General features: G+C 32.7%; 1 protein-coding gene across 4 annotated transcripts; it reads left to right on the top strand.

Annotated features, from left to right (window-relative positions):
- The first annotated feature begins 730 nt into the window (after positions 1 to 730).
- Positions 731 to 15,642, top strand: LOC108720841 (beta-1,3-galactosyltransferase 5). 4 transcript variants are annotated; one of them, XM_018445076.1, is made up of 3 exons: positions 731 to 1,638; positions 13,508 to 14,098; positions 14,390 to 15,642. In XM_018445076.1, exons 2-3 carry the CDS (start codon positions 13,540 to 13,542, stop codon positions 14,902 to 14,904), a joined length of 1,074 nt encoding a protein of 357 aa, XP_018300578.1. In that variant the 5' UTR covers positions 731 to 1,638; positions 13,508 to 13,539; the 3' UTR covers positions 14,905 to 15,642. The 4 variants fall into 4 exon arrangements, with proteins under 4 accessions (XP_018300578.1, XP_018300581.1, XP_018300580.1 ...); XM_018445079.1 differs by lacking the exon at positions 731 to 1,638 and adding an exon at positions 2,209 to 2,224; XM_018445078.1 differs by lacking the exon at positions 731 to 1,638 and adding an exon at positions 7,011 to 7,196.
- Positions 15,643 to 18,147: the final 2,505 nt, after the last annotated feature.

Consider the following 18,147-nt stretch of genomic DNA (forward strand, 5'->3'; position numbering starts at 1 on the left):
CTCAGTTCATTTAAACGATAATTAATTCGTCAAGGAATATAAATATTTTATTAATACAGATAAAATTATTAAAAATCACTTTTTGTAATTTTTGATACAGTAACAAAATTTATTAAATATTAATTATACACACATATTTTTTATTGAATTAATTCAATATGTATAAATTCATATTTTTAAAAATAGTATTCTAAATAAACGTTTATGATAAATTCGATCGCTTACACTACTCTGTATATTAAATGTACTGTTTTATATATAGTATTTAAATACAGTGGCTTAATCAACTTTGACAATAAAATAATACACATGTATATTCTCTTAAATAACGTGACAATATCATTATTAAATAGCTAATTATTAAAAATATTTATAAATCTTTACATTTAACTTTGTAAATTTAATGTATAGCAATTTTTAGCTGTAGCAGTATATCCATTAATTAATCTAGCACAGTGCAATTAACCGAATTCGCTATTACTTACAGTAAATAAATATTTAATCCTAAATACAAAATGATAGTTAAGTGAAATTAACGATTCTTAATAAATGATTCTAATAAATACACGTTTGCATTTAGTAAATATTTATACTTGGAACTATTCAAACAAATATTTTTATTAAAATTTTAATATCTTTTTTATGTATATAAAAAGAAAGATTGGATTAATGGCGATAAAATATATGTAGTTAACAATTTTGCCATAGATATGACATTGATTAAGTCGCGATTCTCAGTGAAACGACTTTGATCAAAGTTTAATTAATCTTACTCGCTAGTCAAAGTTTAATTAAACTTGATCGCCGAAGTCGTCCTGAGGATTATATATCGAAGGAGCATGTTTCGCAGTGTCGTTGACGGTAAAAAAAAAGTTGTACAACTCGCTAAAAGATTTCGTGAAGCGGAATTGGACTTAGGTGGCGTCTCGCGTTCGCCGTCCGTCGCTCTCGCCAGCGGTCGTTCTCCACGTTCTCCTCGATTTCCATTCCACACCGATCTCCGGCGCCTAGGAAGTTTCTTCGTTTCTTCCGCACATGCTGCCGCCTGCCGCTTCGCGGTCGCGTTAACCGCTGATCGAGTATCTGCTTTGTCGAGTGATGGGGAACACGCGTCGCGACGAAGAAAGATGCGGGGCGCCAGGAAAAAAAAGAAAGCCAACCGCTGAGTAATCCCCAGGTCGAGCATGCGGTCAGTCGAGAGAGACGTTGCGTCGGTTTTCGCGAATAATCGGCACGTATATATACCTATACATCTACGTGTATCGAGAAGGAAAAAGAAAGAGAGAGGGAGAGAGAGCGAACCGCGCGGCGAGTTGGGCGCGTTACGTCGTCGATGTGTGCGACCAGGTGATTGAAGAAACACTCCCTCCTCCCCCTCTCTCACTCTTTCGTTCACTCTCTCCCTCCCACCCTCGTGCTGTCTCTCTCCCTCTCTCCCCCTCTCGCATCTATTCCGACTCACACCCTCTCCGATACATAACCTCAAACCGTCGGCGGGTTCGTGTCGCGTCGTTCGACGTTCCGCGGCCGCGTATGTTTTCAGCCACGGCTGAACCGGGTTCCGGATGTGCGTGGCGCGGTTCCTGCCGTCGCAGCGGGTGTTAATGAGCTCCGGCGGTTTCTCACCACATGAGACTCGTAAGTACATTCCTGCCATCGGCTTTTTTTTTTTCCTTCTCTTTCGCCCCTGCCTTCCCTCTCCCTCCTCCTCCCTCCGTCATTGCCCTTTTTCTCGTCCTCGTGGACTCGTGCCCCGCGATCGCCGCGCGTCCTCGACGAGTTTTTTTTTCCCTCCCCGTGCCAGGCGTCCGCGGCCTTCGCCGTCGGCGCCGATAAATCCCTCCCCGGCGAAATTTTCGCGCGTGCCGGCGGCGTGAATTCCGCCGTAACTCCGCGCGTGGTTTCGGACGGAAACGTCGTTAAGGGTACCTTCGTGTGTCTCTTCGTTTCTTTCTTTTTTTTTTTTGACGATCGCACGCGACGTACCTGCCTTTCTTTTTCCCCCTTTCTCGGAACATAGGAATTTCATTTCACGCAGAGCGACATCTCCGTTCGTGTATGTTACCCGTTATCCTCGGGATGTTGCTCTTGGAATGCCGCTTTTAGATCGCGCCGAGCTGTTCAAGTTGAAGTACACCAAAACCGGAAAACGCATCTATTTTAAGTGACACGAAGACGATTGGAGCGAACCCTTTCCACCTACTTCAGTCTTCAAGTAAAGAATGTGGGTCCTTTTGGCGGTGATACTTTCGACTTTTTGAAATCAACACTTTTCTTTTGCTTTTCATCGTGCCACTTTTTCGAGAAGTAAAGATTAATTATTAATATTCGTTATTAATTTGCATTAATATTTAATCGTATGCTGTTACTTGAGAAGTCGATCGAACTCCGATTAACTTTTCACCAAGATCTGTCTGTTAAGTTCTATTATATAACACGGATAGAATTGTTAATTGTTTATTATTTGACATGAAAAAAAATTATTAATATTCGTTTTCATTAAGGTATACTATAGATTAACTTTAATCTCGGTTGAACTTGCTTTTCATCTTTTTCTAATTTTAAGAATTAGAAAAAAAAGAGTAAGGTGAATCCAGCATCTCTTTGTTAACTTGGAATTAATTGTCAATTGTTTATCGTTTGATATATGAAAAAAAGATTAGATTAATGCCTGTTTCCACCAATGTAGATTAACTTTGATCTCAGTTCAACTTATTTTTTTTTTCTAGTGTTAAAAATTGGAAAAAGAAGAGTAAGTTTAATTGAAATTAAAGTTAATTTGCATTGGTGAAAACGGAAATAAAGGGCGACGAATTATGTAGTCAGAAATCTTGTTTGGTTATTCTGCCGCCAATCGAAGATTTAATTAATCATTCCATATGTGCTAATGAACAGTTTTCGTTTTTCTCGAGTTTAAATACACATGAAAATGTTCTCACGTTACTTTTGGTGCGCGTATTTTTTTCAAACGAAAGTTTCGGAATTTCGATCGCGCCGATGTATCGGCGATCTCTCCATGGAACAAACGAAGTAATTAGGACCGGTCGGCCACACGTTCGGTGCTAAATGACACGCTAAATGAATGAGAATGCGAGACTTTGTGCCCGCGATAAAAAAAATACACGTGTATTTTTTCATAAGGATCCGACTTGCGCGATACTCCACGACGTGTGCGGGCTTCTGATAAGCACGTGCTACTTTTGTGTAAATTGTACAAGGTTTGTTGCGAAAGAAAACAATTATCTAGGATGACTCGAAAATCAATAATATCGTACACACAGGGTGTTCTGAGTTGTTTGATCAAGAGTATATACGCGTATACGCTGGGCTTCCGCTTACATAATTATAACACTGTTCCTGCTCCTTTCGCTTGATATCACAACAGGCAAACACATGGAAAATTAATTTTATATGTACAGAGCAGTGTTTTCCAGCGAATTCGGTTAGACGCACTAGTGCGCACTGCTGCATATTAAAGCCATTGTATACGGATTTTATTTGGGTGTAAAAATTAAATGCAAATATTTCGAATTGTAAAACACACATTTTTCCTAACAATACAATAAAATGTATTGAAGATTTGGCGGTTTAATCTATTTCTATATTAAACACACGTTTTTACGTCAATCTGTGTACGACGATTTTTATGTGCATCTACACACTGAGTACGTCGAATCGAATTTGCTATTAAACACAGATATTGTCTCGAAAACAGTCACTTTAACATAAAAAAGAATGATTTTTGAAGTATCTAAAAATTTAGGTAGACAGTAGAGTTCGATCGAAATCTCGGTTTCGGTCAGTTTCGGTTAAAAATCGGAATTTTGGTTTGATTTCAGTTTCGGCTGAAATTAAGAGAAGATTTCGGTAAGTAAATCGAAACTGTACAAATTGCATCGCGCCGGTGAGCATTCGAAAAACTATGTTCCTTACTGAATAAAATCACGTCACAGAGTTACATAATGAAATCATGTAATTAAGACAAGTAAATCACGTAAGATAAATAAATCACTTAACGGATTATTCCAAATTAGTACGCGATTTTTTAAAATTACGTAATTCTAATATTAAAAATAATTTCATCCATTATGTGATTTTATATTTATCGAAAAAATTTTAAAGAATTGAATGATAGAAATATATATAGAAGAAAAAAACTTTTCAAATTACTTAATTAACAAAATCATATACTGATTTTTGGAATAATCCGTTAAGTGATTTATTTATCTTAATTACATGATTTCGTTATGTAATTTTGTAACGTGATTTTTTTCGGTAGAGTTATCATAGATTAATCGGCGTCAATTGCTGTAAACTACGCCAGTGCTATCTCTTCTTTCTTTATCCTTTTTTACTCGCCAAGTTGCCACCATGTCTAATGCTTGAAATTCTTTATAATTTATAGGAAATTCCTTATAATTTAAGGAATAATAAGATATTAATAAAATCTGATTTTTAAAAGAGAGAGGATACATAAATTTTACGTAGTTTAAAATTTCCAATGATTTTCTGAAAATCATATAATGTTTGTGAGATTTATCAAAAAATTTCGGTTTCGGGGTTTCGGCCGAAATTAAATAAAAATCGAATATTCGTTTTCGGTTTCGACCGGAGGTAAAAAAGTGGTTTCGAGTAGACTCTAGTAAACAGATCTAAAAATAATTTTGCTGGACCATTAAAATAATTATGTAGGAAACTCAAATGCGACAATGCTATAAAAACTTTCGACTTTCTAGCAAACAATTTGAATTACCTGCATAATTATTTCAATAGTCCAACAAAATTATTTTTAGATCTGTATGTAGCTAAATTTTTATAAACTTCAGCAAAATCGTTCTTTCCGTGAACAAATTTGATTTGGATTCTTTCATAGGAAAATTATCATACAATTTATATTAAAAATAACTATTAGATAAAAATAACTATTAGATATGTATTATCATATAAGACTTATAAGAACTATTTTTTTTCAATTATATAAAAAATATACAAAATTATTAAAAATAAATTAGAATGAATGGAATGTTTACTATTATATTTATTTCTTATTACATATATTATAATGATTATATTTATATTTTAGAATATTTTAAAATAATCAATAAATAATGTATAAATATTAATTATTCTAATATTTATTATTATATTATATACATATATTTCATGTAAATTATTATTATCTATATATCTTTTTGCGAGTTATTAATTTCAGGTGATATTATATCTAACGACTGTTATATTTTGTAAATATTCCATCGTTTCTTTGCAGCTATTTTAATTTGATAAGGCATTTTTTTCAGTAATCGCGCGACGATAAGATGTTTTCCTCATAGAATGTGTTTAACAGATAATAACAATCTAAATTTCTAATGTATACAATACAGTTTCTAAAGAAATATCTTCAAGATTTTTAAATAACAAAAAAAAAATTTAATAATGGAAAAATCAACTGATTATTCTAATATAGTATATTATCGCGTAATACGATTTTAATTATTATGATATATCAATATGAAAAGAACGATTTTGTTGAAGTATCTAAAAATTTAGCTGGATCTCAAAATAATTTTGTTGGATCATCTATTATATAATAGATTATTTAATAATATCAAGCAATGCTGCAAAAAGTTTTGACATTCTAGCAATCAGTTTGAGCGTCCTACATTATTTTGATAATTCAACAAAATTATTTTTAGATCTATATATAGCTAAATTTTTATATACTTCAGTAAAACCATTCTTTCTGTAAATCAGATACGTAATACCCAAAAAGAACAAAGTGAAAAGGTTTTTAATCGAGCTCAAAGTCTATGACGTGCTAGGAATTTCGATACTTGTGGGGCGTTCCTTAGATCGCATTCAGGGAAAGTCGACACGTGTATTCGATTTCCTCTTTCGTGTATATTGGAAAGAGAATACACTTCGTGCGAGTTTACGCGTGGCATTAGAACTTTAGAGTACTATGAATAAATCATGGGGACGCAGCCGAGGAATTTTTTTCTCCAAACTTTCCGCTCGAAAATTCAATTTTTCAAGAGGTCGCCGCGAAAATTTCGGTTCAACGTTGCACTTTCGCGAACGGTCGCCCTTTGAAGGGATCAACGCTACCACACTTTGTCGTAGATATATATTAAAAGCCCTTTTGTACGTGACATGAAATGAAATATTGTCGCGATGGTATATCGCGTGACATTGATTCAAGAAGGGTCAGCTAAAGAATAACTCACTGAGGTATCGGGTAATAAACTTGCCTTATAATTAATACCTGTCATTTTTCAATCAATAAGTTGAGTACTATTAAAATTGAGAGCGATTATCTGATATTATCTGATTATTATATTGAATTTAAAGACTGCTACTTGTTACACCCTGATGATTATTAAATGGATTATTAATTTTACGGTAAATTAAATATTATTTTTAAAAAGGAGATCGTTTGGTATATGTTTACTTGGGTAATCATTTTAAATTACAGTTGTACAAATATCTTGCCAACAGTTCTCATTCTTATATGTCGTATATGTTTTGTCGAGTTCTTTATTTACGATACGACCAAGGACACACATACATATACAAACGAAAACTGAAATTAAAGTTCGGATTTTCAATCAACCACAAGGAAAGCTGCAACATTATTTCTTTTAGAAACATTTTTAAAGTTTATTTTGTAAAGTTGGAACGAATTCATTTCTCTGTTTAAAATGAAATAACGTACATCTTAAACTTCCTTTTATCACATATTCTTTACACTTCCCTGATGTATTTAAAATAAAAATAACATGGAATTGTTTTTTTAAAGTGGAACTGTTTCTCATAAAAATAAAAAAAATCTGTTCTGAAGAATTAGATCCACCTCTTTGATCGTTCTATACCAAAAAGCAATGACATTTCTGTCATAAAAAAAAAAATAATATGAAAAGCATTTTCGGATTTTCTTCCTTCTTAAGCCGCTCCTGGCAGCCGCCGTTCTGGTGCCGGGTTGTTTGGCAACGAATGTGGGATCTAAGAGATGAAGGGTGTGCGTCATCACCTAGTTTCAAACGATTCAGACGAGTATGGAAAATTCATCGTTGTCGTCGTCGACGTCGATGTTGTCGTTGTCGGTGATGTGCAATTTTTTTCTCACGTACGTGGATGAACGCGGCATAATTTTTCTCGACTGATCTAGCGTGCCTCTAAGGGTCGGCAACCTAAGGGTGCGTATTAAAGGGCGTGTATTACGAATGATCGCACGTGAATCCTCCGTCTTTACGCACGATTTGCGTGCAAATGCTTCTTCGTGTTCTCGATCTCTATTTTTGTGGATATTTTATGCAAGAGCACGATGAGAAATAAATATATATAAATTTTGCAATACAGATACACGTAAAATAATAGAATAAAAGAAAAATAATTTCTTTCCAAAAATATCTCTTTTTGTTCGATAACTTATCAGTCACGTTGTAAAATTTATTGTTAGGTGATTTTGTTACTTCCATTTTTTTATTTCTTTCAATAATTGTTTTCTGTAGCTGAATTAGTATACATTTTTTAAACTTAAAGTGAAATAGATATATGTTTGGTATTTGGTGAAAGCGAGAAAGAAAGTTCTAGTGTAAACTAGTGCAAGAATAAAAAACAAATCTTATGTTTAAAATCTAACGATCAATTTTCTTTTCTTCTCTCTTTGTATAGTTAATTTTTTGTTTACTTATGGATAAAAAAAAATTTATTTTTTTATCCGTAAGTAAATGTTTTGTTAATTATAAATTTTACGAAAGTAAAATATGCGATATTATTACATATATTTTAAATAAAGGTGAAATAACGAGCTGATAAAAATAAATATTTAGATTTAGTATTTGTTGATGAGTTTTAAATATATAGAACTTCACTTTTGGGCTAACATTACAAGCTAGAAATTAATATTACTGTTTATGAAATTAAAGAAAGCTCAATGGGAAAACCTTTATATCTTTAAGAAGTAATTTTCTCACTTACATCGCAAGACGTCTGCAGCCAAACTTGCGTGATAAAATTCCGGAAGAGCTTATCGATTTGCTTTTCAAATGTTAACACTGGCGTAATATGTGTCAATGCATGAACTGACAGGATCGGTAACGCCGACTCCGAAACCAATGATTCAAGGATCAGGACAATCAGCTCTTGTGTGCATAGTGTTCCGTTTACTCTGGCAATGTGAATAGCTGTATTATTGTAAAATCCGTCTTGAACCGGGGCGTAACATACTGCGTGTTCAATCAGTTTCTGATTAAGTCTCCGCCTCACGAAAATTAATCCGAATTCTAATTACGATATGGACGTATAATTGGAACTCAACGATAACGCCCTCGCATGTTTTCGCGATCTTTCCTCACCAGTTGAAACGATTTGGTTGCGCGAAAGTAGAATTACCATTTTGCTCTACGAATATTAGAGCGTGAACTGACCGCGTATGCAAGCCGCACAGCACTTCTGGCCTAATCGCCTACAAGTCGCCTAATTACTTGCTAATATCTGTAAATGAGGTCAAGTGAGGAAGATGAATCATCCCGAAACCACATTACCGCAACTGCGATTAGTTATAATCCTATAAATCAACTCTCGAACGACGAGTATTATTCGCTATATTTTATAAATAAAAAAAGGATCGGATCAATTGCATTATCGAATAAGACCATTGGGACGAATTTCTGGTTGAAAATTAATGAACTAGAAAATTCTGATCATATTTTAATCAGAATTCTGGTTATTTCAATTAGAATTTTAATAAATTTAATAAAAAAATTCTGATTTATCAATTTTCAACTAAAATTGCAATTAATGCAATCAGACTTTTTTCAATGCAAATAAGATAAATTTAGTTATCAATGATTATCTTATCTTTTTGTTATCTTACGTGGCATTAATTCTCAGACAGAATCGGGTGGACAAAAAAAAAGCGAGAGACAATGTCCGAATTTATTTTATCACATTTGTTACACGTTAAATTGTTTTGGAAATGAATTAAATTTTTATCTCTTGTTTATTTCGAATAAAGATTAACGCGTGATCTGTCTGTTTCGCAATAAGAAGATAATTATAAAAGCGGGAGTAGCCCGTGCTTTTCAAGCAGATGTTCTATCTTTGATATTGCATGTTGTGCATCCATATACATTACAGCAATACGAGCCGTATGAAATGGATTATCTCGATTAAACACGAGGCTTCTTGCTCATAGCTTATGCAGATTGCTGTGGATCTGCTTAGGAAACGTAACAACGTAACAAACATATCGATATTGATCGATATTGACTGATATTATGCAGTCGACATTCCTCAGGCATTAGTATCCTACGTGCACGTTCTTGATATTCGATTTCGCATACGTGAGAAGACGGAGGAAGTTAGAAATAGATACTTTAAAGTGTTTTCAGTCTATTGGCTGGGGCTTAATTCTCTTCCAATATAGAACTGTATCTACGTAATAAGATGATGGAATATATAGTACATATATCAATACACATATACAAAAGCAGATATTAGAACCTTGTTTCACCATTGAAATTGAAAAATTTATCTACAAATGATGTTTATCGGTCTTGACATACTAAGTTCATATCGGCCTTGACTAAAGTCGAACAACAAATCGATCTAACGGCTTTTTAGTCTTAATAACATGCCGGTGTTTTAATAAACACCAGTACGCTACTTACAACGATGTGAAATAATGAATTCATCACGTACTAATCGACCGCCGCTATTCGTTCATGAACTTCTTGTGCCCTTGACGTACAGCTGAAAAATATATAGTACAAGTTGCTTCGAAATTATAGTTGTGCGGTACGAAGCACGTCACGCCTCGTCACAACTCGTGCTGCATGTTTGTCATCAAACATTACAAAAACTCAAAACTCCATATATACCATCTCATTTAAATATAATTTTTATTAACTTTGATAAGAGTGAGAGATAGTCTATATAGCCCATAGACTGTAGAATATGTAATGTCTATCAAAGATACTTTTTTTATAGTAATAAGAGAATCGAGAAATGATAAACGAGATGATATAAAAATAACTGTGCATAATACTCCGCTGACGTGATGGAAAATTGTTGCAACGTAAATTTTTAATGCTTAAATTTTTAGTGTCATGATGTTGGATAAATGATAAATTCAATACGATAGTTTATTGCTACATCTATAGAAAAGATTTCCAGATCCAGCGCTACTCTTCTATCTATCATAAAATAAAATTTATATTTATTGTTAACAGAGGAATATTTTGAATGGAAAATTCTCAAATCTAGAATAAAATGATCTTGGTTTCGTGCCAAATGTTGTAGCAGCAGCATCGTGCGTTGTAACATCAGATAAAGATTTATTCTAAGAATATATAAACTTAAATTTATATGCGTTACTTTTGTCTCAAGTCAATCTTATTTAATTTGAAGAAGAAAAATCGAAATTATTAATCTGATTTTAATATTGTTTTGTATTTTGTAAAGTTGTGATAAGATTAAGTACATTAAAAATATTTTTTATCTCGTTATCAGAAGTCCTTTTTGAAAAGGTATTTGTAATTTTTGGATAAAATAAATTTGGAATTATGAATAATGTCGTTGTCAAATATTCTGTGCTTAAATTGAGTGGGATAATATTGCCATCCATATCTATATTGATAGATTGTAGGAGCTAACAGAAAAGCTGAGTGACAGTTGTCGCATGTTTGCACTCGGAACTAGTTCTCTCGTAAGTATACGAATGCACCATTGTTATGTTGTGCTGGCTTGTTAAAAGGAAACTTTTATCGATTTCCTACAGAGTCACTTTTACACTTTATACGAATATTGTTGTGAGAGTTCACCCGCGGTTTTCGAGGAAAATTAGTTTTACAATTTAATTCGATTTTATAATTTAACTTAAGCAAATTCCCTATGCATGTAATTTAAAGGCGCAATTTTATTATATTAATTTTATCGAGCATATATATTGAGATTCTTTTCGAATTACTCTAGTTTTATAACTTTAGAAATAAACAGCATCTTTATACATTCTGATTTTATTATTGTAAATACAAATATTTTAATTATTTACTGCATACTTGCTAAAAATGTGTATTTTATGTAACCTAATTTCAATCTTAAGCTTACACAGACATTATCAAGCAACGTTAAAGCATTTCTATGCATAGACATTATGTGCAGATGCTATAGCTTTCGTAAATATTTGAGTTTTCCGATTCGTAATAATTTAACAAAATGTGTCATTGTTTTAATACTTTTTCCTCTAAGGTCCAGTTCACAACTCACAATTAACCGAGGTTCAACTTGTTTCTCATCTCTTTCCAATTCTAAAATTAGAAAGAGACAATGAATAAGTTGAACCTCGGTTAAGAGTTAACCATGAGTTGTGGAACTGGGCCTAATTTTTTTTTTAAATTCTTGTATTTCGATTAATCATTGTCCATTTTATCATCACTTGTCCAAATATTTATAAAATTATCGTTATGAAGTGTATCGTTATCTATTATGAACAGTGTCTGAAGACACTGTAAAGAGATACTGTTAGGGCGCGTTCACACCTTGATGGAAAAGTATAAAGCGGAAAAGTAGTAGCCAATCAGAACTCGCACTGATAGTCGACAAAATTTTGGCTTTTTGTACTACTTAATACCAGCGCGAATTGTGAATTAGCTACTGCTTTTTCGCTTTCTGCTTTTCCGCTTTCTGCTTTTTCGTCAAGGTGTGAACGCGCCCTTAGAATTAGTACTTGTGATTTCGCACATATATATTTACTTTTAGTCTATATACTAAATCTATTTATCGATAAAATGATACTTAATTAAATAATAAAAATCTAAATGATCTCGAGATAAATCACCGAATTAGACTATCAAAATCGTTTTCTGCAAAAGGTCGATAGCTTATCAGTGTCGATAGCTAGTTATACGTTATGCCTCGTGTGCGACTCCTCGTGGTTTATCCATTGATTCGTGTGGGAAACTTCTTGTGAACAGCATTACTTAATACTTTTTAACTTTGCGATTTCATACACAACACATACACACATACACACGAACTTCGAGCAAGTGGAATTATTATTGTTTATAAAATTTTTTAAACTCGTTCTCTCCTTGGACATGCGCGTGAAGTTGATATAATAAGGTAACCAAACTTTATATGACTTATTTAAACATTGTGATTTTTTCCAATTTTTTGTTGACAATATAAGCCCAAAATTAAAAATTGATAGTCAGTTTTAAAAGAGAAAACATTTCTGAACATAAAAAAAAATATGAGACGTTTTCAAGTATTTACATGAGTGCAGTGAAGAAAAGTAGTATTTAGATCATATTGAGCGCACGTATACTTACTATGACCTAAGTATATGTTTTTCTCTTTTTCGTAAAAAAAATATTAAGAAGCAAATAAAGAGCAGCAAATAACGTGATTCAAGTTATTTTAATAAAATTATATATATAAGGTAAATATATGTAGATTAAGGGATCGAGCTCCAATGACCTAATTAGAGGAATCATATTATGTAAAAAAATCATATAAAAATCATTAAAAAATGACGATAGATTTCATATAATCTTGAAAAATTGTTTTCCTTTTCAAAAATTAATTTTATCGTTTGCACCCTCAAGCGCCATACAACTTTTGTCTGAAATGTTTTTCAGTATTTTGCATATTTTTCAAGATATTTGTCTACGGCGTTAAAATGGGATATCCTTTATAATTAATAAATATATATAATTAATATATATAATTAAAATATATAATTTATATATAGTATATATATATGTACATATGTATATATATATATTTTATGATCAAAAATTTTATAGCGCTTTCTAAAATAAAAATTTATAAAATTCCTATAATTTTATAATATGTAAAAGGCATTTTCACTGCTGTTTCTTACCATTACAATTATATTTATCGTCTACTGTAATTATTCATTTTTTATTATGTATCAATTGCTGACTACTTACAATTTTCCTTTATCATGGTCTATTTTACATTTGAACAGTGACGTTCTGGGTCATTTTGCTATTATCCGACTTCATAGAATTTCTCAGTAATATATTCACAGTATCATAAGTTGTGCGTATTACTTTATTTCAGTAACTAGATAAGTTTAGTTTCTATCTTTTTTTTTACAAACGTACATATTACGTTTTACCAAATGACGCTACCGATCATTTTTCGAATCAGAATCTTCAGTTTGCACTCAGAAAGATTAGAACTTAGTTGAAACGTTTGCGTTTTTGCATGTAATTGTGAATTGCATAACTTTTCACTAATAAACATATACTTTGCATATCAACAATTTTATTGGCTTTTAATAAACTTTATTGGCTACTTTGTTACTTTTTTGTGAATTGTAAAAAGGTATATTCTAATTTCTGTTCTATAAAACGGATACAGTCTGCAATAAGGATGTGCACGAGACATCTAGAACGCACAAGATCTATAATACGAGTAATAATCTGTAAATGTGAGAACAAGTTCATCTAATCGAGGACATTCGTGTTTTCAGGCAGATGTATATGATGAAAGGGGCTTATTAGTATGCTGGATAAGCGGCGGCTACATGCCTCCGGTACTTCGCCATGCACCCTCATCTTTGTGGTCGTTTTGGCACTAACTGGATGCTTCTCGTTTTGGATTCACATCGATGGTTCAGGATCGCCGATTCCCTACTCCAGCGGCGGTGTGGCCGCGCCAGGATATATCCTTATATTTCCCGGAAACGTTACACCCTCCACGCAGCCCCACTCAATAAACGAACTTCCGTCCGATGATAAATCCACACTGATCAACATCACGGACTTTAGATTCATTATGAACCACAATCCCTGTAATCGTACGCAGCCATTGCTACTAATGTTGGTTCACTCGGCGCCAGGGAATTTTCCGAAGAGGCATGTCGTGCGGGAGACCTGGGGTCAACAAGCGCCGGACGTGACTTTATTATTTCTCGTGGGATACTCGAAGAAATATCAATCAAAACTCGAGAAGGAGAACGAGAAATACCAAGACTTAATACAGGGAAACTTTCTTGATGCCTACAGAAACATGACCTATAAGCACGTTATGGGATTAAAGTGGGCTACTTATTATTGTCCAAGTAAGAAGAGAACGTAATATGATGTCCATCGTTTTATAATTTAATTTAATTTATTTTTAATTTGCGATTATCTTATTTTTTTATATTTCATATCAGATATTACAACAATATTATAATGATAATAGCTGATAATAATTGATAATAATCGATATTTAATATTGATTTGATCGCATGCGATTTTTTTTTTCTTAAAAAGAACACAATCTTTATCATTTACTTTTTATATTTTCATTAAAATTACAAGGGTATAATATTTATATATGATTTTGATGTTATTGTTTTTTGTTTCAGGTGCCAAATATATTCTTAAATTAGACGATGACGTTTTTGTTCATTTACCGGCCATGCTGGACTTTCTAACGCATGGCCTTTCGCCGTGGGGTGCAAGACGTCTGATTCTCTGTGATCTTCTGTCGGCTTCCGCAGTGAAGAGATCCTGGCGCTCAAAATGGCGCGTCTCTCCTCAGGAGTATCCCGGTAGACTTTATCCCGCATATTGTGCCGGATGGGCGATCCTATACTCTCCCGATAGTGTATTTATACTGTACCGCGAGGCTCAGAAAGAGCCATACTTTTGGATCGACGACGTGCACATTACCGGGACATTGGCTAGGAAAGTAAATTTAACGCAAACCTCATTACGCTCTTGGGTGCTTACGACCGAGAGCATGCGGGACCTGCTGTCGAATCCGAACGCTCGACGGGATTTTTTGTTCGGGCCTCCGGATCTAACGGAGAACGGAATACGAGCCTTATATAGTCTGGTTACTAAACCACGGCCTAGCAGTGAAAGCCTATTGAATTAAACGTCTAATAGAACAATTTCGTTATATTTGATCGCCGTAACGTGAGGACGGCAGAAAGGAAGAGAGATACGAACAGCGAGTGTTCTTATATACTTTCTGCGTATCTTAATTCTATATGCATTGCGATATGCCCTGTACAACAGTTCAACGTAAGTGTTCGATTATTTGCACAATGTACAAACGCCATATTATGTATGATACGTACGTAATAATGCGTTGCATATATGTGCATATGTGTATATATGTATATATACACACATACACAGATGCAGCAAACACAAATTACGAAATTTACAATTGTCTTGAACAAGAAATGAAACGGGTATAATTTCGATGAATCTCTTTTATTATAGATTAGAGATTAAGAGACACACAATTGTGTCTCGCGCTAAGTCACGGCCATCAAAACAGTAAGACGGAAATGTGTACTTATATGCGAATCGTCTAGCATAGATTACTTCAAATCTCAGAGTAATGCCTGGACCGACCAAGTTCCTAATATTTGGAAAAGATCCTTATATCGATTGTTACATTTACATTGTCGCAAATAATACATAGGGATCAATATCACTTACTCAAACTCGACGGAATGATACCGGTTTCAATTCCTGTATTTGATTATTATTTATATTTGAAAAATACTCAAATGTATAGTGTAAGTTTACTCAAGTTTATGTATTTACTTATCCACTAAATTGAAAGGATTTATTTCTCTATTTGAGACTGTTAATCTATAATCAGGGCTTGTAATTAAATGTTGTTTGAAATAAAATTAATCTTGAAGGCGTGCACAATTTTTTACGCTTTAGATTTTCGAAAATTGTTTAAATTATAATTATATATAATTATAACATGGAGCAATTGTGCTATAAACATTATTTATAGCACAATTGCCATACCTGATTTTTTATGTACAGATTGTACCATTTAATTAGTCATTTTATCATTATGCAGCACATACGCACACACACACGCACATTTTTACATTTCGTAATTTTATTTGTATTGTTTTTGAACTTCTGCATTAAATTGAGAAAAGAACATTTTATCATTTCGTATAAATTGAAGATATTTATTTGTAAAATTTTTCGCGATATGTACGCGAACCCCGTCAATTATGTGTATATAAGTAATAATTCAATTTATAAATTGTTCAATTTATAAATTGTTTATGAGCCCTGGTTACTAAGTGATATAAATTTAGTTAAATTTAATATTTTATGCAATCTTTAAAATATTAATTTGTTACTCTAAAAGAAAACATCAGCTATTTTTTTATTTACACTTATAAAAATGCCATAGTATGTATAAATGTGGGAAGAATAGTAATAATATTAGTATTGAAGATCAGCGAAAGTTCTCTACGCGAAACTTACGTGTCTCGCGATCGGAAACATGCTCCTCTCGCAGTGATAGAAATTTGCAAGTGACGAGTATGTTACTTTTATTGTAAATTTAACGGAAGTTCATTGTGGAGCCACATTTGTGAATGTACTTAAACATAATGTAACAAGCAAATTTTAAGATATTACATTGTTACGCAAGAACATTAACGAGTCGGATTAATATTGTTACGTAGCAACAAGTACAACCCCAAAACAAGGGTCCATTCGCAATTAGATACAGAGATTGCAGATATTTGTCCGTTTTTGAACGTCTATAAATTTTTTATGTAAAAATCGGTTGGTCACCACGATTGTATCCGGTACTATGAAAGTCCGTGCCTGTAAACTCAAGTGTGAAAATCATGCTAGCTTTTAGTTACCGTGATTTCTTTAAAGGTCAATAGTCAACGTGATAACATTACTTCATTGTACTGTCTTTTTTCATCTAAAATACAACGAATGCGGAATAAAACGCATAATTCTATTTATCAGCACCGTACTGAGAACCGAATTTCCTGTAATGATATAATCAGGAATAAATTCGGGCTCTGTTACTTCAAGTTTTCATTCACAAATTCTGGAACTGGGCTGTATATTTATATTGTATTATAGCATAAAGAAATTGGTGATTACTAGTTATTAAAGGATCTCACGCATTATTCCTCTTTGTATATTCTCAGACGTTTTTACTCCTATTGAATTTTTTTTTATATTTACCGTGTTATCATGTATCGTTTTCGGAGAGGGAAGTATCCTCGCAATACTGTGAACTATTATAATTCTTGTGATGGAGTAAATATACTTATAATTTAAATAAATAATGGAATTATTTAAATTGCATGGTGTATTTTTTATGTTTATTCTGACTTTGCATTTATTCTCATAATAATTTTGCAATAACTTTTATTTGCACAGCAAATCGTAAACTATATTAACTGTATGATTTAATGTGAAGATGTGTACACAGAGACGAGATCAATGTTAAAAGTAATGATTGAAGTATATCATTAATAGTCATAAGCTAGATTAGAAATTAAATATACATATTATATATTATTGTGTATGTAAAAAAGTTGCATTTTCATTGTTAATTAATGATCACTGCATCTTATCTGTGATAATTGTCTTCAAACTTCGATAAAACTATCGGATATTACGACTGAATAGGGTGTGAATATATACATATAGAAATAACGTACAATCGGATATATACTTTATTGGTCCAGCTGTTTAACTACGTAGAACTATTTATAAAACTTTACAAAATGTTCAACGTGTTGCAATAAGGGAACCTTGCTTTAAGTATATTTACAAGGCAACGGAGTTACGCGATTTCTAAGAATCGATTGACGACAAAGCTATTATATGATTAACGTGATTACCGCAGGTTCCTTGAGAACATCCATTACAATTTCATGATATTTCCGACTAATTGTAAGATATTTTTCATCGTAAACGCAACGTGATTGTGCAAATACCTCCAAGCTCGGATTTTGATCTAGCTAGAAAAACTCGCTACAAATCTTTCTCAAAACAATCTGAATATAAGATTTAAAAAAAATTTTAAATACTATACAAAATCATTGTGAGGCACATTTAATTCTTCGTGCACCTATTTTGTAGACACACACACACACGATTAATTCTAAAAAATCATCTTGAAAATTATAATCTTTAATATAAACAACAATTTACGAATAAAGCAGTATACAAATTATCTATTATTAGATTTTAATAATAGATTTAATGTGAAAAACATACGTTTTTGTATAATATATTACGCGAGCAAAATGTATCGTACAAAGTATATCATGATATAGACATAAAAAAGTAATTATAATTAGTCCAATTTGTGAAT

The sequence above is a fragment of the Mycetomoellerius zeteki genome, unplaced genomic scaffold (assembly GCF_001594055.1).
Source record: "Mycetomoellerius zeteki isolate Tzet28-1 unplaced genomic scaffold, Tzet1.0 scaffold155, whole genome shotgun sequence".
In the NCBI taxonomy this organism is placed as follows: domain Eukaryota; kingdom Metazoa; phylum Arthropoda; class Insecta; order Hymenoptera; family Formicidae; genus Mycetomoellerius; species Mycetomoellerius zeteki.

Excerpts from the sequence above, each read along its gene's own strand:
- LOC108720841 (XM_018445076.1), top strand. The coding sequence starts at position 13,540 with ATGCTGGATAAGCGGCGGCTACATGCCTCCGGTACTTCGCCATGCACC. Across the intron at positions 14,099-14,389 it reads GGCTACTTATTATTGTCCAA|GTGCCAAATATATTCTTAAA; the intron begins GTAAGAAGAGAA and ends TTTTTGTTTCAG.